Genomic DNA, 26,490 nt, shown 5'->3' on the forward strand with positions numbered 1-26,490 from the left:
GAAGCTGCCATTGAGTTACATGCAGTATTATGTTGATGATGTGGAGGGCTGCTCTCTCCACACGCACACACCCACACACACACGACACAATTTTCGCATTCTTTCTTCTGAGGACAGAGAAATATTGCCAAAGTTAATTCCCGTAACCAACAAATGGCTGTCATTTACCATCATTAAAACCTCCTCCTCTTCCTGCAAAGATAAACCTGTTTTGAAGGGCACATTGTGCATGTCTTGTTTCATGTAAGATTAAAGACTTCAGAGAGAATGTGAAAATGTGATGCATTGTGCTTTTGCTTTGAAAAAAACTTTACAAACTAATGAAAGACGTGATAATGCATTTTTATTTGACAGTTTGGCCATTTTGGCAGAAGAGATAGCGTACAGCTTACCAATCTACAACAGACATCTCAGATTTTATGACATTGCTCAGAATCACTATATCAAGTAAATAACAGATCATTGCTACCTAATTAAAATACTACTTGAGCAATACCGAATACAAGGAAACTGGCATCAAAGCCATTCCTGGTACAGTAACATCTACTGCCAGTATGGTGTCTGTGAAAATCTTGACATGGTTTTAACAGCCTTTCTCATGGAGCCAGGGAGTGGAGAAGGTTGCCAAACCTCTCTTCTGCATTGCCTGGGGCTCGAGGCATGGGGCGGTTATCCCCCCGTCTCATCTCACACAAGCCAGGGAACACTCAAGTCTTCTGCTGAGCAAATGGCTCAGCACTAACGCGGCAAGGAGCCAGAGTTCCCCAACATCATCAAAGGAGAAACAGATCAGCTGGTTTAGTGGTGGCGTACTTGCGAGTGTTAGTACAACAGCGTTGTTTATGCTTTTCTTTGTAGCTTATTTGTTACGTTGATAATATAACCCAAACTAAGCCCTTTAGTCTGAAGAAAGAAAGAACTTTCCATTATATATTGTAAATCAAAACACACTGAAAGAGAGAGAGAGAGAGAAAGAGAGAAAAAAAGAGAGAGAGAGATCCTGCAGTAAAAAAGAGCGAAGGTCTACTCCCTTTTATATCCAACAAGCTCTTGTCAGAAACTAGGCTCAGAGAAACCAATGGGAGCTTCTTCACCCTCATGCCCCAGCAGAACATGTGGTGTGAAAACGGTTTGACCCCACTGCAGAGAAAGGTCAGCTAAATGTACTTCCAACTACTCATGTCTCTAGCATGAGATGGGGGGAGGGGCAGGTCATCTCCCAGTCTAAAATGTGTTTGTCTATCTTTGAACCTGTGTGTGTGTGTGTGTTGGGTGTGTGTGTGTGCGTGTGTGTATAACTTACATTCCAAATCCTTTATGTCCCCCTCTGTCAACATGCCACACAGCGCTCATTTCCTACAAGGCTCTTGGTAGATCATTGGGTAACACTTGAGATCCTTGTAATAAGCATTTATTGATCTAATCTGCTGCGGCTAGGATACAGTAGAGGACTCAAAGGATATGAGAAAGTCGATGACACAGAAACAAGGGACAATTTCCATGGAAATCCCTCGATTGATGGATGCTTTGCACCTGTTTATTGAGACACTTTCAAAACACTAACATTTAACACTGTCGAAAAATGACAAATCCAAGCTTTTGAAAAACAATCATGACATATAACCCTGGCTGCAAGCAACAAGCCACAAAACACAACTTTTGGTTTTCACCATGAAAGTTAAATGCACAAGGAACACGGAACACATCAAGATAGTTTTACAAATCCAACAAATGTCATATTTTGACATTTGTGACATAAGTGCAAATAGTACAAGTCAGCCGAAACCAACTGTCAGTAACGGGCATGGTGCACCCGCAAAATAACAGTGTCTGGAAGATACCTTGTACATGTCACACTGACAGGGTCAGGTTGCCACTGGATACCGCTGCATTTCCTTTTCAGAGGGGAAGATAGAGAAAGACGACAGGGGAGGGATGAGAGGGATGAGAGGGGTGAGAAGGATGAGAGGGATGAGATGGGAGAGAGATGAGAGAGGGATGAGAGGGGAGAGGGATGAGAGGGGAGAGGGATGAGAGGGGAGAGAGGGATGAGAGGGGAGAGGGATGAGAGGGGAGAGAGGGATGAGAGGGGAGAGGGATGAGAGGGATGAGAGGGGAGAGGGATGAGAGGGGAGAGAGGGATGAGAGGGGAGAGAGGGAGTGACGGTGCCTGCCTGAATCGGTCTCCGCGTTAAGCGTCTGTCCGTGGTCATAACTCAAAACAAAATCTCATTCCCTGCTGAGGTTCCCATTATGGCAGAGGCTGTGAGCAGATGATAGGCAGACAGTTCTTTGAAATGGTGGCAAGTTCTATCTGAGGCGGATAGAGGGAATAGAAAGATTGATGAGAGAAGGGAGAGGGAGGAAAAAGTGGGGAGGTAGTCATTACAGAGCGGGCACTGACATCACATGAACACACTGTCAACGACCAGCATAGCAAAACAGTTCTTCTTTGACAACAAAAGGTTTATCTTCAAAAGTACACATTGGAGACATGAGAGAGCTTAGGGAGATCTCGATCCTTAGCAGCACATGGAGATGGATACCATGTGGTTTTCCATTTGAAATGTGGAATCTCCCCCCCCCAAAAAACGTGCAAGGCTAACATAACATGACATCGCCTGTCAGACGGTAGACACACAAGACGGTTTCCGCGACAACACCATTGTTTACGCGCCCTCTGACCCCTCCCAGAAGATGACCTGGCGCTCGGCCTCCCATCCTCCTTTGCAGGGGGCTGATTACATAAAGACAAGCACTTCCTCCTCTGGCTGGGCTGAGGCCCTGTCAAAACAAGACTGGACTTGGCATTTGTTACACAACAGACAGCCCCCCCCCCCAACAAGCCCACAAACAGTAACCCCCCCCACACACAATTTAGACTAATCACCTTCATGAATCAACGTGTTGAGTCAACATAATTAATCAGATTTGCAGAGGAAATTGCAGAAACTTTGCCTGAGTATCCGAAAAAGCAATGCAATTAATGCGTTTATAAATGTTCTGTTGATGAGTGGCGATCCATTTGAAGGTATCTGTATTAGATCAGGGGGATATGATCCCCCTAAGGGACCACAGAGTCTACTTTGGCCGGGAAGGGTTAGTTATGAAGGTCACATGGAGGTGCCATTTTGTGTCCATGTACAGAACGACAGTGTTAGGGTGCATGGGTTCTAACATCCTTAAAAAGTCTGGAGACGATCTGCAATGGAAGTATTGACATTAAGGGGAGAGTCCAGATAATATTTGGTGGATAGAAGCTGACTCAGGACACATATTTACACGAGCTTTGACACACCTACTATACACATAACATAAGCAAGGTTGTTTCATAGCTCAGTGCACACATCTTCCACAGTACAGGATAACACAGGTACACAATGTACAAGTGCTCTACATAACACTCAGAAGTAGCAGTATTGTTTATGTGCAGCAGTCTGCACACACACACACACACTCATAAGACTTTAACAACTTTAACATCCACATGAATTACTATATTTACAACCTGAACATTCATAAGCACCTTTGACACATTCAGGAGCATCATCAACACTAACTGCTATACTTTGAATAAATACCGTTGCTGTGCTTGAAATACACAGACCCTGTGAAAACCGACAAAGCAGATCTCCGTAAAGGCTGCCTCACAGCGTAACATAATTTGAACGCCACGCTCATTTCTCAGGTGGCGAATGCTCCATCGTGATGCTTCTGTTTCCAAGGTAGTGGCTGTCACCCCTCTCCCTCCTGACAGAAGCGGCTCTAAAAAGTATGACTGATTAAGAATGGAATCCTTCTTGACCCATGACCTCTAAGGTGAGTCGAGTTGGGGTGAAAGGTCAACCAAACAGCTGCTTGGGGTGAGAGGGCTAATGTGTGTGGTAGCTATAGCTACCACTGAATCTCTATGGTCAGGGTTTCCCGCCGCACTTTTCAGTTAAGGCGGCCGCCTAAGCAACTCCTGCCGCCTTAAATACGTCGTCAAAAAATAATTATATATATATATGCCGCTCCGCCGGAAAACCCCACCCTACCACCTTAACTAACACATTTTCTGCGGGAAACCCTGATGGTGATCTGATACAACTCTGGTAGGCCATCCGCAAGACCGCATGAGGATACGATAGCGTGACGGGCCAATCCGTTTAAAGAGCCGATGGTAACTTCCCATGGAGACCCCCGGCCTGCTAAAGCCATGACGCAAAATAAACAGGCTTCTGGCACACTGTGGACTCACTTGGGAGTTTTAAATCTAAGTTTCTCTCTCTCTGCAAATCCTTTAATCAGATAAGATAACAGACAGTCTTAAGAGTCTTTGTTGAAAGGACTTAGACTTGACCAAGACAGTGACTCTGGCTCCTGTCCAACAGTCACTCAAAGGTCCCTTTCCGATGGAGTCCCAGGAAGAGGCTCAAGAAGCTCGTTTCTAAAACCAGCATCAGGAGAGACGGAGGTCTCTGGTACAGAGAGCCTGTGTCCCATGACTCCCCCTATAACAGCACACATTCTGAGAGTTGGGCTGCTCCCCCAGGCACCTCTCAGTAAAGGTCATACCATCTGCAGGGAGCTTGGGGGGGGGGTCCAAGGATGGTCAGACCATCTGCGTGGGGGGGTTCCTGGGTTGGCCAAACTTTGCAGAGTTGCTGTGGTGAGACAGTTCCAGCTGGGCTTCCTTGCCCAGCGAGGCCTTGAAGAGGGAGCTCCGCAATCGCAGGGGGGGCCCCATGCACAGGTGTCCCCAGCAGAAGTGTAGCACGGACGGGCTGAGGAAGATGAAGACCCAGGGGTCGATGATGGAGTTGACGGAGAGGAGGAGGAGAGCTATGCGGTCTGTGAGGTGGCTCTCCTTCGTCGGGCTCATGGAGTTTATGTACACACGGATCTAGGGAGGGAGGGAGGGAGGGGGGGAGGGAGGGAGGGGGGGAGGGAGGGGGGGAAGGAGGGAGGGAGGGAGGGAGGGAGGGGGGGAAGGAGGGAGGGAGGGGGGGAGGTAGGGAGGGGGGGAAGGAGGGAGGGAGGGGGGGAAGGAGGGAGGGAGGGAGGGAGGGGAAGGAGGGAGGGAGGGAGGGAAGGAAGGAGGGAGGGAGGGGGGGAAGGAGGGGGGGAAGGAGGGAGGGAGGGAGGGAGGGAGGGGGGGAAGGAGGGAGGGAGGGAGGTAGGGAGGGAGGGAGGGAGGGAGGGAAGGAAGGAGGGAGGGAGGGAGGGAGGGAGGGAGGGAGGGAGGGGGGGAAGGAGGGAGGGAGGGGGGGAAGGAGGGAGGGAGGGAGGTAGGGAGGGAGGGAGGGAGGGGGGGAAGGAGGGAGGGAGGGAGGTAGGGAGGGAGGGAAGGGGGGAGAAACAGAAAGTCAGCATTACAGAACGAATGTTACAGAAATGATATAAATGATAATGGATAACTTCTGATAACGGACTAGAACAATAGTCTCAGAAATGTCCTCAAATCAAAAGTAATTTTGCATAATAAAGCACATAACCAGTGAAGCCACACTCCATGTGTGATTGTGTGATGACTGTTTGCTTTAACACAGCAAGCACTGGAATAATCTGGCACAACCTTGTACTTTTTCATATACATAGTTACTACTACTATGCATACAGTATGAAGATATCATATGATCACAGACATTGAAACTGACAAGCTTAAGAAATGTGTCTGTTCTGTAACACGATGCTGGGCCCGTGTCCAGCCAAACGTCGTAACAAAGATTGACTGTGATAGCCTGAAAACGACACGATCATGGGAATCTGTTGGACGCGAGAACTTCACTTGCTTTACTCAGTACTTAACACTGAACCATAACAGAGGAAGAAAGGAGGAGAGGAAGTGAATTTGAAGTTCCTGTTTTTTATTTTATTGGGGGGGGGGGGGTTGTCAACATTTCCAACAGTCGGTTTCTTACTAGAACACTTAAGACTAATGGCACTCTCATCGTCTATCATTACATGGCAATAGCATCATGCAGTCCTGCTCAGTAATGATGGGAAAATGTGACTATTTTAATGGCTTATAAAAAACTATGTCGTTCTGGGATCTCCCACATTTGCACACACTCTGAACGCACACTCTGAACGCAGCGGAGGATCTGGGCTTCACAGCTTCACTCAGGGGTGCTGGCTACGGTGGACACACTTCCTGCCGTTTTAGACCAATTTCCTGACACCACCGTCATCATGCCAACACCCTGTGTGTACGTCCGTCACTTAGCAACACTCTTCTTAAAGCGAGATTCCAACAGGTCCGATGTGCCCTAGTTCAGAGTGTGCACTGTGCGCTGGCACTAACGAATCCAGTAAAACAACAGGACTTTACAGAATGAGCTCGGTTCTCAGTTCTCAGCGGTGTTCTGTTTGTTCGGTGACGTTCTATCTAAATGCAAATGTGGCGAGCAGCTCTCCACGTCCTGAAGGACACTCCAGTGTGACTACATTTCAAAGTAAATGGCATTGCTGGGTTCTCTGCGTCTCCCTCACCTTGTTTTCTTAAGAGGCGTTTGTTTGTGTCAGGGAGTCAGGTGGCTGAGTGACTAGTAATCCAAAGGTTGCTGGTTCGATTCTCGGCCATGCCAAAATGACATTGTGTCCTTGGGCAAGGCACTTCACCCTACTTGCCTCGGGGGGAATGTCCCTGTACTTACTGTAAGTCGCTCTGGATAAGAGCGTCTGCTAAATCACTAAATGTAAATGTAATGTTTGTGAGTGGAGGGTCTGGACACAGCGGCGAGCAGGTCCATCTTATCTTAACGAGTTGCATGTCCTCTAACGGATAGGGGAGATCCTCTGAAAGTATGTGTGTAATTATGCAGAGATGTCTCTCTGGCCCAGACGTGAAGAGGACTCCAGCAGGATGAGAGGGCTGATGTGTGGGTGAGGGTGAGTGCTTTCCTGGGCAGAGCGGAGGCAGACATGCAGATGTCAGTGCTTTCGTTAAATGACAACCGTTGAGAAGCGGTTCTAAATTATTCATGCTATCAGTGGCGAGTGTGGGAATGAAGAGGGAAAGGCCGGGGGGGCTTGAGGCCGGCGGGGCTGGAGGCCGGGGGGGCTGGAGGCCGGCGGGGCTGGAGGCCGGGGGGGCTGGGCCTTGGGCAAGGATCCTATTTCATCTACAGGCCATCCTATTACCCTCTGATCCTCCAGGTTCTGGCTTTGTACAAAATTCTAACGCGAAACCTGCGTGGAACTCGTTCTAGAGATAAACTCCCTCTAACGTGCGGAATTTACATTAAGGTTGGTTGGTGTTAAGGGATGGGAGTGATGAGAGATCGCCCTGTTTGAGAGATGTTTGGGGCTTTCATGTGATGCCGTATGTTTGCTCAGATAAGGTTCAGCTAGCGCCGTACAGGGCCGTGACGTACCGCGGCATCATGGCCCTCTCTTTCCCCCGAGGGGGTAGATGCATGCTAACCAGCTGATAAGTCCTGCTAATAAGATCATCCTTCAAGCCATCTATCTGTCACTGACCCATAATCAATTAACGCCTCCTATACGTAATCAGTAAAGTGGGGGGTGGGTGAGAAGGAAACTGATTGAATCCCAGTTTCCTCCAAGAGCCCACCTCTGAGAATTACCATCGAGATCCATCAGCGGGAATCTTGCTGGACGTATGCCCTTTCAAAAGTTTCAATAATTAGCATCATGCAGACGTGCTCCGTTTAATAACATTGATAATGTGGCTAACGGCTTTTCAAAGTGAGAGACAGTTTCGGTACCGTATTTAAGTATTTTTTAAGAAAGATTGTAATCGGCCATAAGATTCCAGTGTGAGACCATTTCAGTTCCAAGCAGATGAAACATGGGGATGTAGAGTTGGGATTTATATACAGTACATGGCTGCATATTTACTGGACCATACCAAATCATCCATCAAGGTCGCTACTGACAATACAAGGTGATGATCCTCCTAAAAATCAATGCCTGTTGGGATATATGTACTGACTTGCTTGACTTAAAGTTGATCTGTTATGACTGGTGTTTGCTATGCCAGAGATGCGTTGAAACTCAGACTTGCTCAGAAAAAGACTGGAATGTGTCGCCACTGAACAGAAACTGTACGTTAAACATTCTATCCAAAAGTGGTCTACCTTTTCCAGTGTTTGTCTTCCATTGGCGTCCTGAATGAACGTCAAAGTGACAGAATTGACACATGCGTGTGTGTCTTGTAATCAGTTAAAATGTGACTTTATCTTACCACTAGGGGAAGGGTGCAAATGACAAATATCACTGTCATGAACACCAGCAGAATAAGATGCTCCACTTCCTCCGCCATGGAGACGGCTCGCCGGTCCTTCTTAGTCCGCGTGGTCACAGAACCATAGTTTATTCTACGCCTACGGTACATGAGGACCAATTGATAAACCACAAAAAAATTGCAAGCCGCTATGGATAAAACCAGTAGCAGCAACACAGATGCGTAAAGGTTTGGGTAAACTCTGTCTGCTGGGCCACCGGGGTTCATGTCAATGAAACACCAAGTTCCCGGGCAATACTGCACATACTCCCCAAATCCAGCGAACGGCATCAGACAGAACAACGTACAAAGTAAGAAGATGAATGGAATAGTTATGTATCCACACCGCTTCGTTATGTGCCTCCCATACAGGTACGGGTATCCGATGGCTAGGCATCGCTCGAGCGCCATAGCGAAGAGAATAGACAATGTGGCTAAACTGAAGAAAGTCATGCTGAAGCCAAAGTATTGACACACCGCGCTCGTTTCACTCATTCCAATTAACGTGGTGTTAAAGGAATAGGACGCCTGCACAATGGGGCTTATGAAACAGGTTCCCGCCAGATCTGTTACTACCAGAGAGGTCACCAGCACGTGAAACAGTGACCTTCTCTGTCGACTCGGGTTCTTCCTTCGGCGCATCTCGAGCACGAACAGTGCAGCCACGTTACCGACCACACCGGCGGAGAACATCAGCGCACTGGTGAGCGGGCTCCCTTTCTCAATGTGAGATATGTGATGGCACCTTTCGTATTCGCTTCTGTTATCCATAGTGATGGGAATAGTTTTGCGTCTTCAGTCCTTAAGATGTTGGCACAATAATAAAGTAGGCAGTCGTTATCACTCGTATTATATCCAACAAGTTGTTGTCCAGGTAACCATTCAACTAAACAGACCAGCATGAACCCCTGGATCTACGAGAGCCAAATACCTTCGGTGGAGCGTGCGTCTTCTGTCTCTACTTGAATTGCCCACATGGCTTGCCAAATGTTATTGCCTCGTAAAAAAGGAATTTTGTCATAGGTTTTCTCTTCTTAAATTAGTCCGAGAAGATTTGACTTGTTCTCGTGCACATCTGTTCATCTCTTCCATACTTTCATTCTTCTTACGGAGCTCTGTTACTGACAACGTGCGTTCGTTCCTTCGGTTGCTGAACAAGCCGCGCTAACGAACTACTGGTTCCTCTCCCGGTGTGAGTTGTCCTAACCGAGTGATGCAGTGACGTCGGTGACAATTGACACACCCTCCGAGCCTGAAGACGGCCTTGATCTCTGAAGTAGTTTGAGTATTGAGATGCAGCCCATGAGTTATTCTGACGGTGTTCAGGGAATACGAGCATGATCCGCTAAAATATCAAATTGTTACGGTACTTGCTTGCCTCTTGTTCATGAAGTAGCCTATTAATGGACTGTAAATTATACAGCCTTAGAAAAGGGAAAGTAGGGGAGTTTAAAATGGTTTTATCAACTAAAATGTGATCTGACCACAATTGTTCAAAACCTTAAGTCATAAACTGCTTTATAAACCACTGAGCGCGTCCACGCATGCGGCAGCATTGAACATAAAGTTATGACCCGAACGAAGAAAAACCATGTACGCTATATAACTGTTTAAAATACCCAAGTGGACATACTCCCCTATGTGGGCCTCTTTCCTGTTCATCCTACACTCCTTTTGTTCCTCATATTTCATTTTTGAGTAAGCGCCCCCCCCCCTGCCCCCCCACATCCCCTCTCCGCTCCTATAGGAGCTATATCCCTCTACTCAGTTAGTTACAACTGGGACGTGCCTCTTTGGCCCCTCCTAAGACACCACCAAACCTAACATCTGTATCTCAGGGAAGTCAGATGGTTGAGCGGTTAGGGAGTCGGGCTATTAATCAGAAGGTTGTTGGTTCGATTCCTGGCTGTGCAAAATGACGTTGTGTCCTTGGGCAAGGCACTTCACCCTACTTTCCTCAGGGGAATGTCCCTGTACTTACTGTAAGTCGCTCTGGATAAGAGCGTCTGCTAAATGACTAAATGTAAATGTATGTATCTCCATCCCTGGTTGATCTTCATCATCTCCGTCCTTCCTCTGGCGAGGCAGTCGGTTCCCTTTTCAGATTAGCAGTGCCGATGTAGACTGCACACGCGCTATGGAGATATAGGCCTGCACATATTTCAATCTTAGCACTGCAATCTGAAAAAGGACATTAGGAAAGTAGACATGATGTACAATACATATACATAGAGGTCATTTTTTTCCAAATGTGGGTGGGACAGCTTTTTATTATAACTGAGTATGTGGCAGTTAAATATAATTTTCTTAATAAAAAAGTGTGTGTGTGCGGGCGGCGGGAGGCGGGGGTAGTGGGGTGGGGGGGGCGGACTGATTTGCAGTTTTCAAAAAATATTATGAAACCCATTCTCCTGTACAGTTTATAAACAAAGATACAGTACATACAATCAAGGCATAGATTCTGCTGACAATGATGTCACAGACACCATAGAAATGAGTTTTTCTTCCCCAGATATTCTTAGTGTCTTAATTCTCACACCCCTAAAAGGGATGTGAGTGAAAATTTCTACCGCAACAGTTGTGAAACCTTCAAATGAGCTCAACAAAAAAAGAAGAACATTTATTTAGATCCTCAAAAGTAGATAACAGAGTTGTCTGGTTGTTAAAGATACTCAATACTGTCCAAGAGGACAGTAAGTAAGTAAGTAAGTAAGTAAGTAAGTAAGTAAGTAAGACTTTATTTATATAGCACATTTCATACAAGAATTGCAGCTCAAGGTGCTTTACATAAAATCAATAAAAACAATAATACAAGTGATAAACAATTCAAACAAAAATAAAAATCCCAATAAGATCTCTGTTCAAGAGAGAAACCAACTTTAAACATGCATCTTAAAAGTAACAATAATATAATTAATAAAAGTAGGAAAACCCTATAAACAGTATTGACTTCTTACTGCACAATGAATCACTGAAGTAATCTATAGTCATGTGTCCTTTCTATTTGAGGGCTCACCCCTGACACCAACTCATGTGTCATCAGGATGTCAGCTAATATAGATTCAGTTGAAACAATATCTACTGAAATTATATCCAATTATCTGAGGCCAGATTCACTTTGCATGTGTTTAATAATTGAAACAGTAATTGAAGAGGTCAGAAGGACACTGTACATTGACGGGTTACGTACAGGGAGCATTCAGCAGGGCGATGAATCTCTTTGTCCTTGGGATTCATTTATAGTTCACTTACTATACATAGAGCCAGTTTGTCACCAAGCAAAATCATAACAAAAAATAAACTAGACAATAATCAAAACATGATATGATTTGGTTTTCCTGAAACTGTTTACCAGAAAATAGGTACTAAGTAAAACCATGTTAATATTTAATAAAATATGTATACATTATAAAATAAGTAGAACTCAAGAACAAAACCATTTAACTTTTGGAAGAAATTAAAAATGTTTCTTCACAAATTTTTACAAACATAGCTGGCACAGAGGACAGTGGGGTCCAGTTGGGGACATCCTTGTGTTCAATGTGTCTAATCTTTCATTATGTTTAAATATTCATGAGAATCTTGATTAAATATCGTAATGGCTGCAAAGGTCTATCCACTGACCCAGAGGTTTTCAAAGACACAACAGGAAGTGGTTAATTAAGAATATGTTGAACAGTTCTTGGCAGTGACCTGCATTTGAAATCCAGAGATTTGAGTGACGTCATCCTCACAGCCTGAGTTCTGAGTTCCGAAGAACTGAGAAACTTGATCCATAGAATCATGACTTCCTTTCTGCTCAGATAAGTAAGCTGCACTTTATTTTTATAGTAACACATGGCTGACGAGAAATTGAAAAAGTAGGCTTGTTACTTCTCCCAAACCAAGCCAGAACACACACAAACACACACACACACACACTCACTCACTGATGGTCAGCACATGAAGTACATACAAATATGAATCATTTGTAGCTTCGAAATGCATCACCTTCTCCTCTGCTGCCACCTTATGGTTTATATTGGTTATTACAGAGCCGTAGTGATCTGTTACTGCAGGTAAACCTTGAGTCATGGTCCCCATAGGTGCCGATACCGTGGAGGAAAACATAAATCGGCGCCTAGATGGTACCATGTTTCAGAAACGTATTCTCGTGATAGTTAAAAGAATACAAAATAATACAACGTCCAAATAAAGCTATGGGAACAAAACTCCATCCAGCAAACAGACACCAATATATCGATATAAAAATACTTTTTGACACTTCTTGATATTTAATTTGTTTTTATGATACTGACTTAGTGTTTTTTCAAATGGTTGTCAGAAAAATTTCCATTTCCATTTGTTTTTTTTATTCAGTAAGTTTAGCTTTACAACAAAAAATATATAGAATATATAAAATATATATATATATATTTATAAAGTATTTTGATATCGATATATTGGTGTCTGTTTTACTAGGAGTCATTGGTTGTCAGACAAATCTGATAATTATGTTTCAACAATTGATGTCAGTATCTTAGAAATATGCTACAACAGCTCCTCCCATTGGTTGCTTGGTGAAATCCTTCAACGTGTTCCGAAGTTTAACTGGACCGGCTCAACAGACCGGAGTTTCAGCTGTTTATAACACATAGTAGACCTCTTTGTGGGGAGTTTGTTTCAATGCAGTTGTTGGCATTACACTTTCAGAAAATGTTACACAGGCATACAATCCACTAATTTAATTAGTAGGGAAGTGTGTCCAGGAAGCCTAAATGATGGTGATGACATGAAAGTCCCGGTTAATAAAATAGTATCAGCTAATAAAATAAATAAAACAGGGGTCACTTTCAGCAATAAGGGCCATCAATGACCCAATAACAAGTAATATAAGACATTAAAGGAACTGGGCAATATATTAGCGGACTTCGATCGTACAAATTGTAGCCTGGTTTAAAAATTCAAACGTACGCAATCTATTGTTGAGATACTATTGCAAAAATATATAGGCTATACATTTTCTTTTTCTACAAAAAAATTGAAAACAGATGGTGTCTTGTGTCTTGCCAGTCAACAGACCCACAACCAATCAACAGCCTCTAACTCCAAATCCCTCCCGCTTAACTTAGGGAGCGCTCGGGTCAGAGGTAGGAGTTGGTGTGGGTCGAAATTCCTGCAGAAATCACCATCCTCTATCCGTTATCTCTTACCCACCGCCCGAGCCGCCGGGCGAATCCCAAGCATTGCTGTTAAATCAATGCAGATCTGTTAACTAAAAACTTCTGTAATGGCGAGGAGTAAATTAACTATATTTTTACTTCAGCTGTCGTGGACATTCCATCTTGCTACAGCAATTCAAAGGACAGATTTGTTTCCTTATGGGGAATCCAGCCGCGATCTGATTCTGAACGAGGGGGACGACGAGACGTCCAAGAAGCTCACACTGGAGAGACCTGTGTGCTTCTACGAGAATCATTTCAGTGAGCTTTACGTGAGTAGGATTTTTTCAACCGTGCGCACTCGGTGTTTGACAAATATATGTGGCGCTCCAGGTGAATCACTTTGCAGAACTGTAAGCAGGAGAACTGTAAGCAGGAGAAAGTATTTATAATATATATATTATAGACTGTCATCCACTGGCGCATTTCAGGATAATATAGTAGGCCAATTCCTAACACTAATACTAATATATCACTTACGGGTTGAAATAAAAAAAATAAACAAAATACACTGGAATTTTAAATATTTAAAATTACAAACACACAGTCCAAAACTGATTTTTTTTGTATTGCAGTTGGAATAACTGCAGCTCGTCCAAATACCGACCACTGCTTGCATCTGTTTCATGTGTTGAACCAGGGAGTCTCTTGACAGAGCTCTCCCCCATGTTAGGACCAGGAGGATATCCCAGCAGCCATATCACACTCACCAGTCCCTCTGTAGTGAGCTGACGAAAGCCTACTGGGAACACTAAAACAAGCCATAAAACTGCCAGCTTCTAGATTCAATGAAAAGTTAATACAGTGGTTTAAATGTCAGAGGAAGCACATTTCCCCCAAGTAAATCTATCTCAGGAGGAGGGCTGTGATCCACAGGTTAAGTTCCACCGGGGGGGGGGGGGATCAGGTGTGCGCAGATACAACCGCCACCGCAGGTACGGCGATGGCGTGTAACCCTCTCCACCTGCACTTCTCTAGGGAGTCAGGTGGCTGAGCGGTTAGGGAACCGGGCTAGTAATCTGAAGGTTGCCAGTTCGATTCCCGTCCGTGCCAAATGACGTTGTGTCCTTGGGCAAGGCACTTCACCCTACTTGCCTCGGGGGGAATGTCCCTGTACTTACTGTAAGTCGCTCTGGATAAGAGCGTCTGCTAAATGACTAAATGTAAATGTCTAAATGTAGGTGGCGACCAATGGCATCATCTCAGCCCAGGACCTGCCAATGGAGAAGCAGTATGTGGACGACGGCTTCCCCACAGACTTCCCCGTCATCGCTCCCTTCCTGGCCGACATCGACACGTCCAACGGGAGAGGTGCCATCTACTACCGGGTCACGGAGACGCCCTCGGTCTTGAACCGCGTGGCGCAGGAAGTGCACCGGGGTTTCCCGGATGGCGGCTTCACGCCCACCCACGTGGTCATCGCCACCTGGGAGAACGTGGCAGCCTATGAGGAAGGGGCGCGAGGAAGCGGGCCGTCCAATAGGGTGAGTGCGGCCGAGTGTGTTCCTCGAGACAGTGTTTCTGATCTGTCTGTCTGCAGGTTTTTACTGTGGGTCTACCCCTCTGTCTGTCTACCTGTCTGTCTGTCTACCTGTGTACCTGTCAGTCTGTCTACCTCTCTACCTGTCAGTCTGTCTACCTCTCTACCTGTCTTCCTATCTGCCTGTCTATCTGCCTGTCTGTCTGCCTATCTACCTGTCTGTCTGCCTGTCTGTCTGTCTGCCTATCTGCCTGTCTGCTGGTACTAAAGTGGTCTTCAGGGTGTGGGATTTACAGTGATTAAGGGATTAAGGGTCCACTCCCTCAGCCTAAACGGCCCATTGACCCCTGACACCTTTCAGAGGTTATCACCCCGGGTCATCAGTCGTCGCCCCCCCCCCCCCCCCCCACACACACACACACACACCCTTCCTTCCCCAGAGGGTGACAAGGCATCTAATTCTCTCTAACATTTAATAGATTAGTACACTCATACAAATGCACACACACACACACACACACACACATGCATACACACACTGGATATACAGCTCTGGAAAAAATTGAGAGACCACTGCACCTTTTTCTTTCAATTAAAAAAAAAAAGTTGAGAAGGACACTTTTGAGTGTGGAACAGAAGGGGGGGGGAGTCGACTTGAGGAATGAATACCTGGAAAGTCATTCTTTATCAGCAGCTGGGCTTAATCAGATGCTATCACTGCCTCTAACTGTGCCAAGATCCCAGCCCCTGATCTGATGCCCTCCTTAGAGATAGGCCGGGGAGTGTAAGGTTTCTTTTTCTACAAAAAAATTGAAAACAGATGGTGTCTTGTGTCTTGCCAGTCAACAGACCCACAACCAATCAACAGCCTCTAACTCCAAATCCCTCCCGCTTAACTTAAACACCCAGATCTGTCCACAGGGTGAAACCCAACCTCAGCCTTTCTCAAAGGCGGGGATTGTGCCTCTTCATAGCAGGCCAGTGTGACCCCATAGCTGTAGTTCAATTAGCATAATGCTGGGCTTGGCTTTCTAATGGATGGACGGGGGAGGCTTGAGCGTTGCCAAGAACGCAAACACCTTCCTTTTGCCGTGTGTGTAAATAGTGATGCAAAGTGGCAGTTAAACTTAATCACAGAGTTAATATAGATCTGAAATGCTTGGCTTTTCCCCCCAGATGATGTCACCATGTCTACTTACAGTGCAGGGTTGTATGTTGCTAGAGGAGTCATTAACACAGTACAGGAAAGCAATCGACAGTTTTTCTAAAGTAAAATATTTTTGTGAAATTGAAACATATTTTTGCCCGGCATAAATAATGCTTTTGTAACGGCCCCAGTTCCATTTTAGACGAGAACAGTGATTCCAAATAACCGCCTCACCCCCTGTGAAAAGCACAGCGTGGCCCCAGTCAGACGTGTAGGAACCCAACACTACATTAAGACTCCCTCGTTGTTATCGCGCGGCACCCTCAGGTCCAAATGGATTGATTTCAGAGCGTAATGAGGAAAGGGCTGGTGAACAGCATTTTCTCTGTCGCCTGGGTTCATGCTAATGTGTACGAATGAATAGGCTTTTCTTTTGGCTTGGGCCCACTCCACCCTGAGAGGGAACAGACAGCTGCGACGTACTGAAAATATTATCTGCCCTTGTTTATTAGTTCTAGGGACGCCTCTGTTCGGCTGCACAAGGGTTTCCTCAGAAGAACGTTCCCCCTTGTTTCAGTCTCCCCGAAACCACCGAACACGAGTTCTCCCCTCTTCCTAAACAACCGACAAACACACTCCCCTCCGAGAGCCACGGAACTCCTAAGAGACTAGATAGATCCGGTGTGTTCTCCAGTGTAGATTTCGTCATGTGTTTCCTCATTAATCGGCTGTTTCGTTCATTTTCTCAAGTCGTGATCGCAGCCTGTGTCTGTGTGGCTCTTACTGGCATCGTGGTAAGAAAACAGGAAAGCGGGCAGTAAAATTAGACCTGTCTGGTTTCTCTGGTAAAGGGTGTGTTTTTGTGTGTGTGCGCGCGCACACACACACAGAGAGAGAGAGAGAGAGAGAGAGAGAGAGAGAGAGGAGAGAGAGAGAGAGAGAGAGAGAGAGAGAGAGAGAGAGAGAGAGAGAGAGAGAGAGAGAGAGAGAGAGAGAGAGAGAGAGAGAGAGAGAGAGAGAGAGAGAGAGAGAGAGAGAGAGAGAGAGAGAGAGAGGGGGGGGGGGGGGGAGGAACGAGAAACCAAATGGACTGGTGGTTTTGCAGCTGTAGCCGCCGCCTGAAAACCTGGCAACAAACAAAACAGAGGGTCTGACTCCAAACTTTTTGGCAGTTCTTTTGCTTTTTTGCTCTCTCTCTCTCCCCCTCACCATTTCTTGTCTTCTCTCTCTATTCCTGTGCTTGTCTCCCCCTCTCACGCACACACACACACACTTCTTTCACTCACACATTCACGAGTACACAATGAAACACACACTATCACACACTTGTTTCTTCTCAAAAGTGGCCCCTGTTGGGTCTCTGATATGATCCCAGCACCGCCCTACAGTGGATTCATATGTAGTCCACTCAACAGCCTGGTCGCCTCGTCTTCTGAGGCTTCCAGCAACACACCCTCCTCTCTCGGTCGCTTGACTTCCGCTTGACCACTAAGTCGTCTGGAAACGCGCATGTCTGCGTAATTCATGAGAGGAAAACCTCTGGATGATCCCGTCTTGTTTCTCTTTGAGATTGAATCAGCTTTATCTCTTGTTTGAGCAGCAGAGCTCAGAGTACTCCAGCCAAATTACACCCCACACCCCCCCCAACCACACACACACACATTTCCCCTACCTCCACCCCCACTCGACCACCACCCCCAGTCCCAGATGTCTGCCTCCCCAGCTGCTGTGTTGGGGTTGTGTTGGGCGGGGGGTGGGGAGGGGTTGGTGGTGGGGGTGAGGGCCTGTTGAAGGTGTTACCCCTTAAGCAAATAAGCAGTGGAAGTCCAAAAACGTGGAGCCCAGAGAATCTCCTGTCTGGCTCCTATCACCTGTCAGGGGCTCTGCGCCCTTTGGTGTCATCATGGTCCTCTCCCAAGCCTGCCGACCCAGCTCTGCTCACAGCCCCCAAGCCTGCCGACCCAGCTCTGCTCACAGCCCCCAGGTCTCCTGCCGACCCAGCTCTGCTCACAGCCCCCAAGCCTGCCGACCCAGCTCTGCTCACAGCCCCCAGGTCTCCTGCCGACCCAGCTCTGCTCACAGCCCCCAAGCCTGCCGATCCAGCTCTGCTCACAGCCCCCAGGTCTCCTGCCGATCCAGCTCTGCTCACAGCCCCCAAGCCTGCCGACCCAGCTCTGCTCACAGCCCCCAGGTCTCCTGCCGACCCAGCTCTGCTCACAGCCCCCAGGCCTCCTGCCGACCCAGCTCTGCTCACAGCCCCCAAGCCTCCTGCCGACCCAGCTCTGCTCACAGCCCCCAGGCCTGCCGACCCAGCTCTACTCACAGCCCCCAGGCCTGCCGACCCAGCCCCACATCCACTCAGTCACACGTGGGAAGACTAATTATTTACAATAACATCTTTAAACAATCTTGTTTATGGGTGTGTTTCTGAAGTGCTCGGAGGCAACGTGGTCTTGTAATTAGGACGTTTGAGGGTTGGTGTTGGGGATGGTTGGGGGTGGTGGGTGGGTGGGTGGGGGGGGGGGGGGGTGGTATGTGGGGAGGAGGGGGGCAGGAGGCGGCGGGGGGAGGGGGGGGCTGCTGTGGAATTAGGAGGCCTGGGGTTCTGTCTGCCTGTCTGCTTCCCTCTCTCTCTCTCTCTCTCTCTCTCTCTCTCTCTCTCTCTCTCTCTCTCTCTCTCTCTCTCTCTCTCTCTCTCTCTCTCTCTCTCAGAGAGAGGGGGATGGGTGGCTGTCTTTAAAGCTGAAACACCCCACAGCGGGAGACATATCTCTCTATCACCATTTGTTCCCTCTCCACAGCAGTCCCGGTGCCGGGTGTCTGTGTGTGGCCACGCAGGGCTGTCTGTCTCCCCCACAGCCTGGAAGGAGGGTCCTGGCTCTTCCCAGGCTGTTTCGCGTTCCCACACTTTTAATTAAACAGGCATGAAAGCAACACAGCTTGTAATAGAACAAATTGCACAAGGCAGGACATCAAGAAGGGGTCCCTTCACAAACACTTCTAATCACAGGCCTCTCTGGTGCGCTGGTCCCTCCCCCTGACACAGGGTGTGAAAACCAGCAGGGACGAGGGAAGAGGACAGCCTGTAAAAACTCCTTAAAGAAGTGGATGGGGGTGAGATGTTTCCGAGGGGGCCACATTTGGTGAGGCACCGAGGCCTGTAAAAGTAGTGACGCGTCGCTGGGTAGAAGAAGGAGCAGGGCTATATGCAGGTCAACACTTTAGGGTTGGAAGGAGGGGGGTTGGCGGAGGGGGGGAGGGGGGTTGGCGGAGGGGGGTTGGCGGAGGGGGTACCGTGTGAAGTGTAAACATGGGGAGTCGGTGCGAAAATGTTAGCCGGATCACTGGATTGCTTCCTCTGGCCTTAGTAACATTACAGCCTTATCCACTGGGTAAGAGACTCCTGCCAAACGTCCTCTAAAGAAAACACTGTTCGTTCTGAAAACGTACCTGACACTTCACCAAAGCGTATGATATAACGCAGACCACGGGGTTGGGCTAAAGGGACTGCTCACTGACCAGTGTACTCCGTCCGTCTCCCCCTTACAGGTGAACACGTTCCAGGCGGTGGTGGCGTATGACGAGACGAAGGCCTACGCGCTCTTCCTCTACCCCGAGGACGGCCTCCAGTTCTTCGGCACGCGGCCCAAGGAGTCGTACAACGTGGAGATCGAGCTCCCTGCTCGGGTGGGCTTCAGCCGAGGCGAGGTGCCCTACTTCATCTTCTCTCGCATCGAGGGACCCTACTATAGCGTGACCAGTAACGAGCAGAGCATCAAGAACCTTTACCAGTGCGTCTCCCCCACACCAAACACCACTACTGTTAGGATTAGGGGTTAGGGGTTAGGATTAGGGGTTAGGATTAGGGGTTAGGGTTAGGGGTTAGGATTAGGGGTTAGGATTAGGGGTTAGGATTAGGGGATAGGGGGTTAAGTATTAGGGGTTAGGGATTAGGGGTTAGGGTTAGCTGAGCTTCACAATGTGTATTTTGCTTTTCTGAGTAATGCTTGGTAGATAGATTTTTCTTTCTGGGCAGTTAGACATCCATCTTCTGTCTCCTGTGCTTCCCTGCAGGGTGGGTAATACGGGGGTCCCCGGCATGTGGCTCTTCAACATCGGGAACTGTGGAACGTCCTTCCAGAACGTGGTCCCCGCGTCGGTGAGTGGCGTCCTGGCCACGCCTCTGTCCAGACCCCACGCCAGCACCACCCCCGACTACCCTGAGGAGGAGTACCCCGAGGAGGACGACCACGACTACCTCACCGAAGACGCCCACTTCCAGACCTCCACCCTCCCAGAGCTCCTGGAGCCCGGGCCCTCGCTGGAGCTCCCCAGCCAGGCCCGTCTGCAGCCCTACGGGGGTGACCTTCCGCTGACCTCTGACCCGCAGCACGGCGACACCCACCCTGCATCTGGACGCGGGGAATACCCTCCGCCCAAAGCCAGGATCCAGGCCCCCGAGGATGCGAGCCAGGCCCAGGCCCCCCACCAGCCCCAGGCCCCTCAGCCCCAGCCCGGACACACGGTCATGGCTGTGTTCCCAAACAGGGAAGAGAGCCGAGGACTGGAGATCCTCCCTCCTCTGACCCCCGACGCCCACGTGGTCAGCATAGAGGACGAGGACGTCGACTTCGACACTGGAGGTGTGCCCATGTTTATTTATGTGCATACCTATTCATCTGCCTGCCCAGTCTGCCTCCCTCTGTGTGTGTGTGGGTGTGTGTGCGCCTTAGCTACAGACATTCAGCAAACAGGCGGGTTTAAACGCTGCAGGCGAGGGAGATTCCCCACTCGGATGAGGAAATGCAGTCTGCAGACCCAGGGGAAAGAGGCCTCTGCCAAGACTCTCCCTAGAGCAGTGGACATCCATCTGCACAGCATTAGTCTGAAACTCACCACTAAGCTCTGCGTGGTCAGATCACTGATGAGCTCTTAGCAGCCAGGGGAGGAAGTGGACGGCTAAAACCATCGCTGCTTTATAGCCGTGACAAATGCATGAGGATCATGACAATTCTGAATAATTTGTTTTTTTCTTATTGTTAATTTGTTACATTTACATTTTACATTTAGTCATTTAGCAGACGCTCTTATCCAGAGCGACTTACAGTAAGTACAGGGACATTCCCCCCGAGGCAAGTAGGGTGAAGTGCCTTGCCCAAGGACACAACGTCATTTGGCACGGCCGGGAATCGAACTGGCAACCTTCAGATTACCATCCCGACTCCCTCACCACTCAGCCACCTGACTCCCTTGTAGTCCTGGCCAACCTGTGGCTTGTGTGTATTGTGAACGTTTAGCATCACAGTGTCCTTCAGAGGGAGATTATCTGAGCTGACATGTTGTTTGATGTGTGTGAGTTTGATTGGAACCTAAATCTGCCCATGTGTCTTCCCCCTGCGGTGTCTGCTTATTACCACACATTCAACCTCTGAGTGCTTTTCAACATCCTGTTTTCTCCCTCCCATCCTTCTCACTCTTTCTCCCTCTCTTTCTGTTTCTCTCTTTCTCTCTCTCTCTCTCTCTCTCTCTCTCTCTCCCCATCTCTCTCTCTCCCATCTCTCTCTCTCTCTCTCTCTCTCTCTCTCTCTCTCTCTCTCCCCATCTTTCCCTCTCTCTCCCCATCTCTCCCATCTCTCTCTCTCTCTCTCCCTCTCTCTCCCCCATCTCTCCCTCTCTCTCCACCATCTCTCCCTCTCTCTCCCCCATCTCTCCCTCTCTCTCCCCATCTCTCTCTCTCCCCTGCAGTGATCCAGTACAGTACAGAGAATAAAGAGACCTGCGCTCGCTTCCAGCAGCAGTGTTCCCAGAGCGCCTACTGCACCGACTATTCTACCGGCTTCTGCTGCCATTGTCGCTTCGGTTTCTACGGCAACGGACGTCACTGCCTGCCCGACGGTGAGCGAAGATCGTCAGGCTCTAAGAGTCCACCTCTAGTACTTCCCCGAACACTTCTGCAACCACTGAAATTATTTTTGTAATTGCTTAGACATCAAGATGAATCACTCAGTCACTTTCCTCGCTGTCTACGAGTAATGATGCTCCACACTCTCTCACACACACACCAACTCACGCACGCACACACACACACACACCAACTCACACACAGGCTTCTGAACAGGTCAGGTCTCCTCTGGACCGTCCCCTGTCTCGCCCCCTCCCTGCCACTCGGCTCTCTCACACGACAACGTCATCTTGTTCCCAGGCCAGTCAGCTCTTTCCTGCCTGGTCAACACCTTGGGCTGTGTAAGGCTGCAGCTAGCTCTTCAAACAGACCCTTCATTGAGGCCGGGGCCCGGGCCGAGGCTGGGGCTGGGGCCAGGGCTGGGGCCAGGGCTGGGGCCAGGGCTAGGGCTGGGGCTGGGGCCAGGGCTGGGTCTGAGGCTAGCGCTAATTACTCAGAGGTGGCAGGCAGGCTGTTCCTTGCTCTCTCCACGGTCTAGGAGAGGGTGTAACATTTTAGGTAAGGAGGGACCTCAGGACTATGTGCGATGTATTTCAAAGCAAAGCTAGACGCCCTGGAGTTCTGAGTCAGGTGACGTTCAGAGACGGTGATGTCACGCTACATACCTTTTCTTTCAACGTTTGTATTTGTGTTTTTTAGTCTACATGTCAAACCTTTTGTGAGCATTCGGTTTGAAGGCATAAGTGTCGAAACACACTCAAGTTAAAAGCGGTGTTTTGTAAGGTTTAAACAGTCGTTGACTGAAGTGAAGCATCTGCGTTCAGTAGGAGGCTTTGAAGGGGTGTTTTTTTTCCCGGGTCCTTTGTGTAAAGTGGAAGGGAGAAGCTAAACGGCATTGTCACTAGAAACAGCCTTGCCAAGACAGCCCACGCTGGACCGAAACCATCCGTTCCCTGTTAGGAACGCTCCGGGCCTGCCTCACCAGTCCATAGCAGGTCCTCATAACAACAACCCTTCCTTCCTGCTTCCCATCCCCACGGCAACCACCACGCATACGTTTGTTCCTCCACTTCAAACGATAGTTGCCCGGCTTAAAAAGAAGATTGTTTTTTAGCTTTTCTTTCGTTAGTGAGTCCCAATCTTTGTGTGTAGGCCGTGTTCGTTCAGGCGGGTGTCTGCTATTTCAGTCTGCGCTACGACTTCTCACATCCTGGTTTTTTGTAAGATATATATTTTGGGCCTTTCCTGGGTATTAGACAGAGAGAGAGACAGTTGAGACTGACAGGAAGTGAGGGGGCGAGAGGGGGAGACATGCAGAAATGTCCCGAGCCGGATTCAAACCCCCGCCTCAGCCCATACGGCACACGCCCCTACGCTGGTGAGCCACCGCGGGCCACATTGTGTGTCTGCTTTTCTTAATGTATGAAATAAGAAGTCTTGACTACTTGTCCGGTATGTAACACTTAACCTCTCACCCCCCGTGTCCCAGGCGCTCCCCACAGGGTCAACGGAAAGGTCAGTGGCAGGGTGACGGTAGGGTCCACCCCGGTCGACCTTGGCAGCATCGACATGCACGCCTACATAGTGGTGGGAGACGGCCGGGCCTACACCGCCATCAGCGAGGTGCCAGAGCCAATCGGATGGGCACTGATGCCCGTGGCGCCCATCGGAGAACTGTTCGGGTGGCTGTTCGCCTTGGAGCTGCCCAACAGCAGAGCAGGCTTCAAGATCACCGGTAAGATGACTGACTGCTGATGAGGACGCGTTTGCTTGTTGTTGTGAAAGTGCTTTGAAGATAGAGAAGGAGAAGAGGCCATGTGCCAGCCATGATGAGACGGATGTTAGCCTACAGTCTCTTCAGTTTGATCTACCCAGGCCGCACACACATCCATCAAGTGCTGTGTTGGTCTGCATGCGTTGGTTTACATCTGCCCTGGATGATGTCACCTCAAATATAATTTGTGTGTCTGTGTACGTGTGTGTGTGTGTGTGTGTGTATATTTATTTACATATGGCGGTGTTTGCAGACACCCCATGCTGACACACCTCAGATCAGAGCTGTATGTGTGTGTGTGTGTGTGTGTGTGTGTGTGTGTGTGAGTGTGTGTGTGAGTGAGTTTACAGTCTCTCAGCTGTCTTGTCCCCAGGGTGGGGATAGCAGAGCAGGCTCTGGAGCGCTCCACTCCTCCATGATAATTTGACTCAGGTGTTTGCAGACTGTTGTTGTGTTAGCAGAGGTGGCTTGTGTGAGACGTCACATTAAACACGGCACAGGCCTTTCGTTAAGTGTTACCACTCAATTTAATAACCGTCACACATGTGTTCCAGTTTCTCAAGGACATAACATGTCTGGTTTATTGTTCTCTCATGGAAGGTGGGCAAGGCATGGACCAGCTGCTAGTATTTGGACAGAGAAATTACGAAGGCATATGCCTGCTTCAGTACAACGATATGTATTCAACGATCGACGCGAGCGATGACATCACACACTGTGGTCTCCTCAGGTGCCGAGTTCACCCGCCACGCGGAGGTGACCTTTCACCCCGGCAACCAGCGCCTCAATATCGTCCAGACGGCCAGAGGACTGGACGAGCAGAACTACCTGAAGGTGGACACCCATCTCCACGGCGACGTACCCTTCATCCCCCCCGGAGCCGCGGTCCAGATGGACCCATTCAAAGAGACGTTCCAGTACTACCCCTCAGGTAGAACGCACGCAGAACACACACTGCCTCACTCTAACTCTCACCATAACTTATTTGTTGTCATCTGCACCACTAATGAAACCATGCACACTAGATGTACATCTCATTTCTAAGGATGCTAACAGTGCATTGAAGTACTTAGAGAACTCAGAAGTAACGGTAGTTCAGTACTATTAAGGAGTAAGAAGTCTTTCTCTGTCAAACCCTGGTGTCACGTTCATCTATCACTACTGGATGATAAGGATCAAGGAACTAGTCAGGCTATTAAAAGACTTGGGCTCCCCATCCGCTGAGGAAGTGGGGAGACTGATTTTTGATGTCATCCGAAACCGTTTTTTTATTTTTTATTTCTCATGTTAAGGCACATAGTACAATGAGGAAGTGTTCAATTAGCATGACCACTCATCTCGGCCTGATTAGAGGTCTGGGTCGTCTTGGTCATGAGAGGGAAGCTTCTGGGGTACGGTGAGTTATGGTGGGACGGTCACGGTACTGTGTCTGTGGTTTTGTAGTCTACTGAGGAGAGACACAACAACATGAAAGGAATCACCCCGGTTAGTTTCACAACCGATTTATAAAGCTCCATCTGCAGTTTGCTTTCCTCTGAGGAAAAGATGCCCGTGTGCCAGCTTTTAAAGCGAGTATTAATCCGCGCAAAGATTTAGGTGAACAGAAGGATATTGTCTGAATCATGACTTCCTGTCTCCCCCCTCAGTCGTGACCTCCACATCCGTCCGTGAGTTCACGGTGGTGTCGGCCGAGCGGGGCTCCGAGTCGCTGTCCTTCCATCTGCGGCAGAACGTCACGTACCGGGACTGTCGCCACGGGCCGCCCTCCGGGCCAGAGACCCAGCAGCTTACCATGGAGCGCATCTTCGTCATGTACGTCAAGGAGGAGCGCATTCTCCGCTACGCCATCACCGACAAGATTGGGCCCGTTGGAGGTACGCTGTGTGTGTGTGTGTGTGTGTGGTTGTGTGTGTGTGTGTGGTTGGTTGTGTGTGTGTGGGATGTACATTTCGTGTTTTTGATCGATGTTGAACATGTGTTGTGGTTCTCACATGTGCCTCTAACTCCAGTCTGTGGTCGACCATATGTGTGTAGTACATATGGTTCTCAGTGCTTCAACCCCACAGCAATCTAGCAGTCCCCCTACCTCCTTAAGTCTTTTACTCTGTCTCCCTAGCCCCCTCTGTCTCCCTTCCTCCCCTCCCTCCCTCTCTCTTTCTCTCTCTCTCCCCCCTTCATAGTTGAGATAGCTACTTTATTTGCACGCTGAAAGATGAAACACTCTAATCCTTCTCTGGATCTCTCCTCTAGCCAGGGTTCCACAGCTCTCTCTCTCACTCTCTCTCTCTCTCTCTCTCTCTCTCTCTCTCTCTCCTCACCTCTTTCTCTTCTTCTTCTCTTCACTCTCTCTCTCTTTTCTCCTCTTATTCCCTTACTCTTTTCTCTTCGTATCAGATGGTAGTCCCTTCCAAAGCCACCTGTTTCCAGCTAGTGGGATCTAAGAGTGCTGTGCACACACATCCAGCAGGATGACTATATACTCCTCATGACCGAGCAAACACAGTGTGTATGGACATGCTATTTTAATACAAACCAGAATGCACAGAACAAATCAGCCAAGAGCGCTCCCCGATGACTGATAAATCAAGACGCTCGCTCCGTAGACAGGTAGTGTGTGTGTGTGTGCCCTGATTCCCTGTCTGTCTGTTCTATTAAATTGAATCTCTGAAATGGACTGAGTACCACACGCACACTGTCTATCGCACACAGACACACACGCACGCTGTCTATCGCACAAAGACACACACACACGCACG

The 26,490-nt window shown here is 48.4% G+C and overlaps 2 protein-coding genes across 2 annotated transcripts in view; one reads left to right on the forward strand and one right to left on the reverse strand.

Annotated features, from left to right (window-relative positions):
- Window positions 1–2,879: 2,879 nt before the first annotated feature.
- Window positions 2,880–9,417, reverse strand: ptger2a (prostaglandin E receptor 2a (subtype EP2)). The gene is made up of 2 exons (XM_062447401.1): window positions 8,192–9,417; window positions 2,880–4,885 (listed from the first exon to the last, which is right to left on the reverse strand). The coding sequence occupies exons 1-2, from the start codon at window positions 8,999–9,001 to the stop codon at window positions 4,595–4,597; spliced, it is 1,101 nt and encodes a 366-aa protein (XP_062303385.1). The 5' UTR covers window positions 9,002–9,417; the 3' UTR covers window positions 2,880–4,594.
- Window positions 9,418–13,368: 3,951 nt separating this feature from the next.
- nid2a (nidogen 2a (osteonidogen)) overlaps window positions 13,369–26,490 on the forward strand; it is a 32,538-nt gene continuing 19,416 nt past the window's right edge. The window contains exons 1-8 of the mRNA XM_062446501.1: window positions 13,369–13,703; window positions 14,613–14,915; window positions 19,608–19,849; window positions 20,133–20,701; window positions 21,804–21,953; window positions 23,450–23,695; window positions 24,465–24,665; window positions 25,381–25,608. Coding sequence (XP_062302485.1) covers window positions 13,500–13,703; window positions 14,613–14,915; window positions 19,608–19,849; window positions 20,133–20,701; window positions 21,804–21,953; window positions 23,450–23,695; window positions 24,465–24,665; window positions 25,381–25,608 — 2,143 coding nt within the window. The 5' untranslated portion in view covers window positions 13,369–13,499. The remainder of the gene's footprint in view (window positions 13,704–14,612; window positions 14,916–19,607; window positions 19,850–20,132; window positions 20,702–21,803; window positions 21,954–23,449; window positions 23,696–24,464; window positions 24,666–25,380; window positions 25,609–26,490) is intronic.

The sequence above is a fragment of the Osmerus eperlanus genome, chromosome 21, assembly GCF_963692335.1.
Source record: "Osmerus eperlanus chromosome 21, fOsmEpe2.1, whole genome shotgun sequence".
NCBI lineage: Eukaryota > Metazoa > Chordata > Actinopteri > Osmeriformes > Osmeridae > Osmerus > Osmerus eperlanus.

Excerpts from the sequence above, each read along its gene's own strand:
- ptger2a (XM_062447401.1), bottom strand. The coding sequence starts at position 9,001 with ATGGATAACAGAAGCGAATACGAAAGGTGCCATCACATATCTCACATT. Across the intron at positions 4,886-8,191 it reads TTTGCACCCTTCCCCTAGTG|ATCCGTGTGTACATAAACTC; the intron begins GTAAGATAAAGT and ends CTCCCTCCCTAG.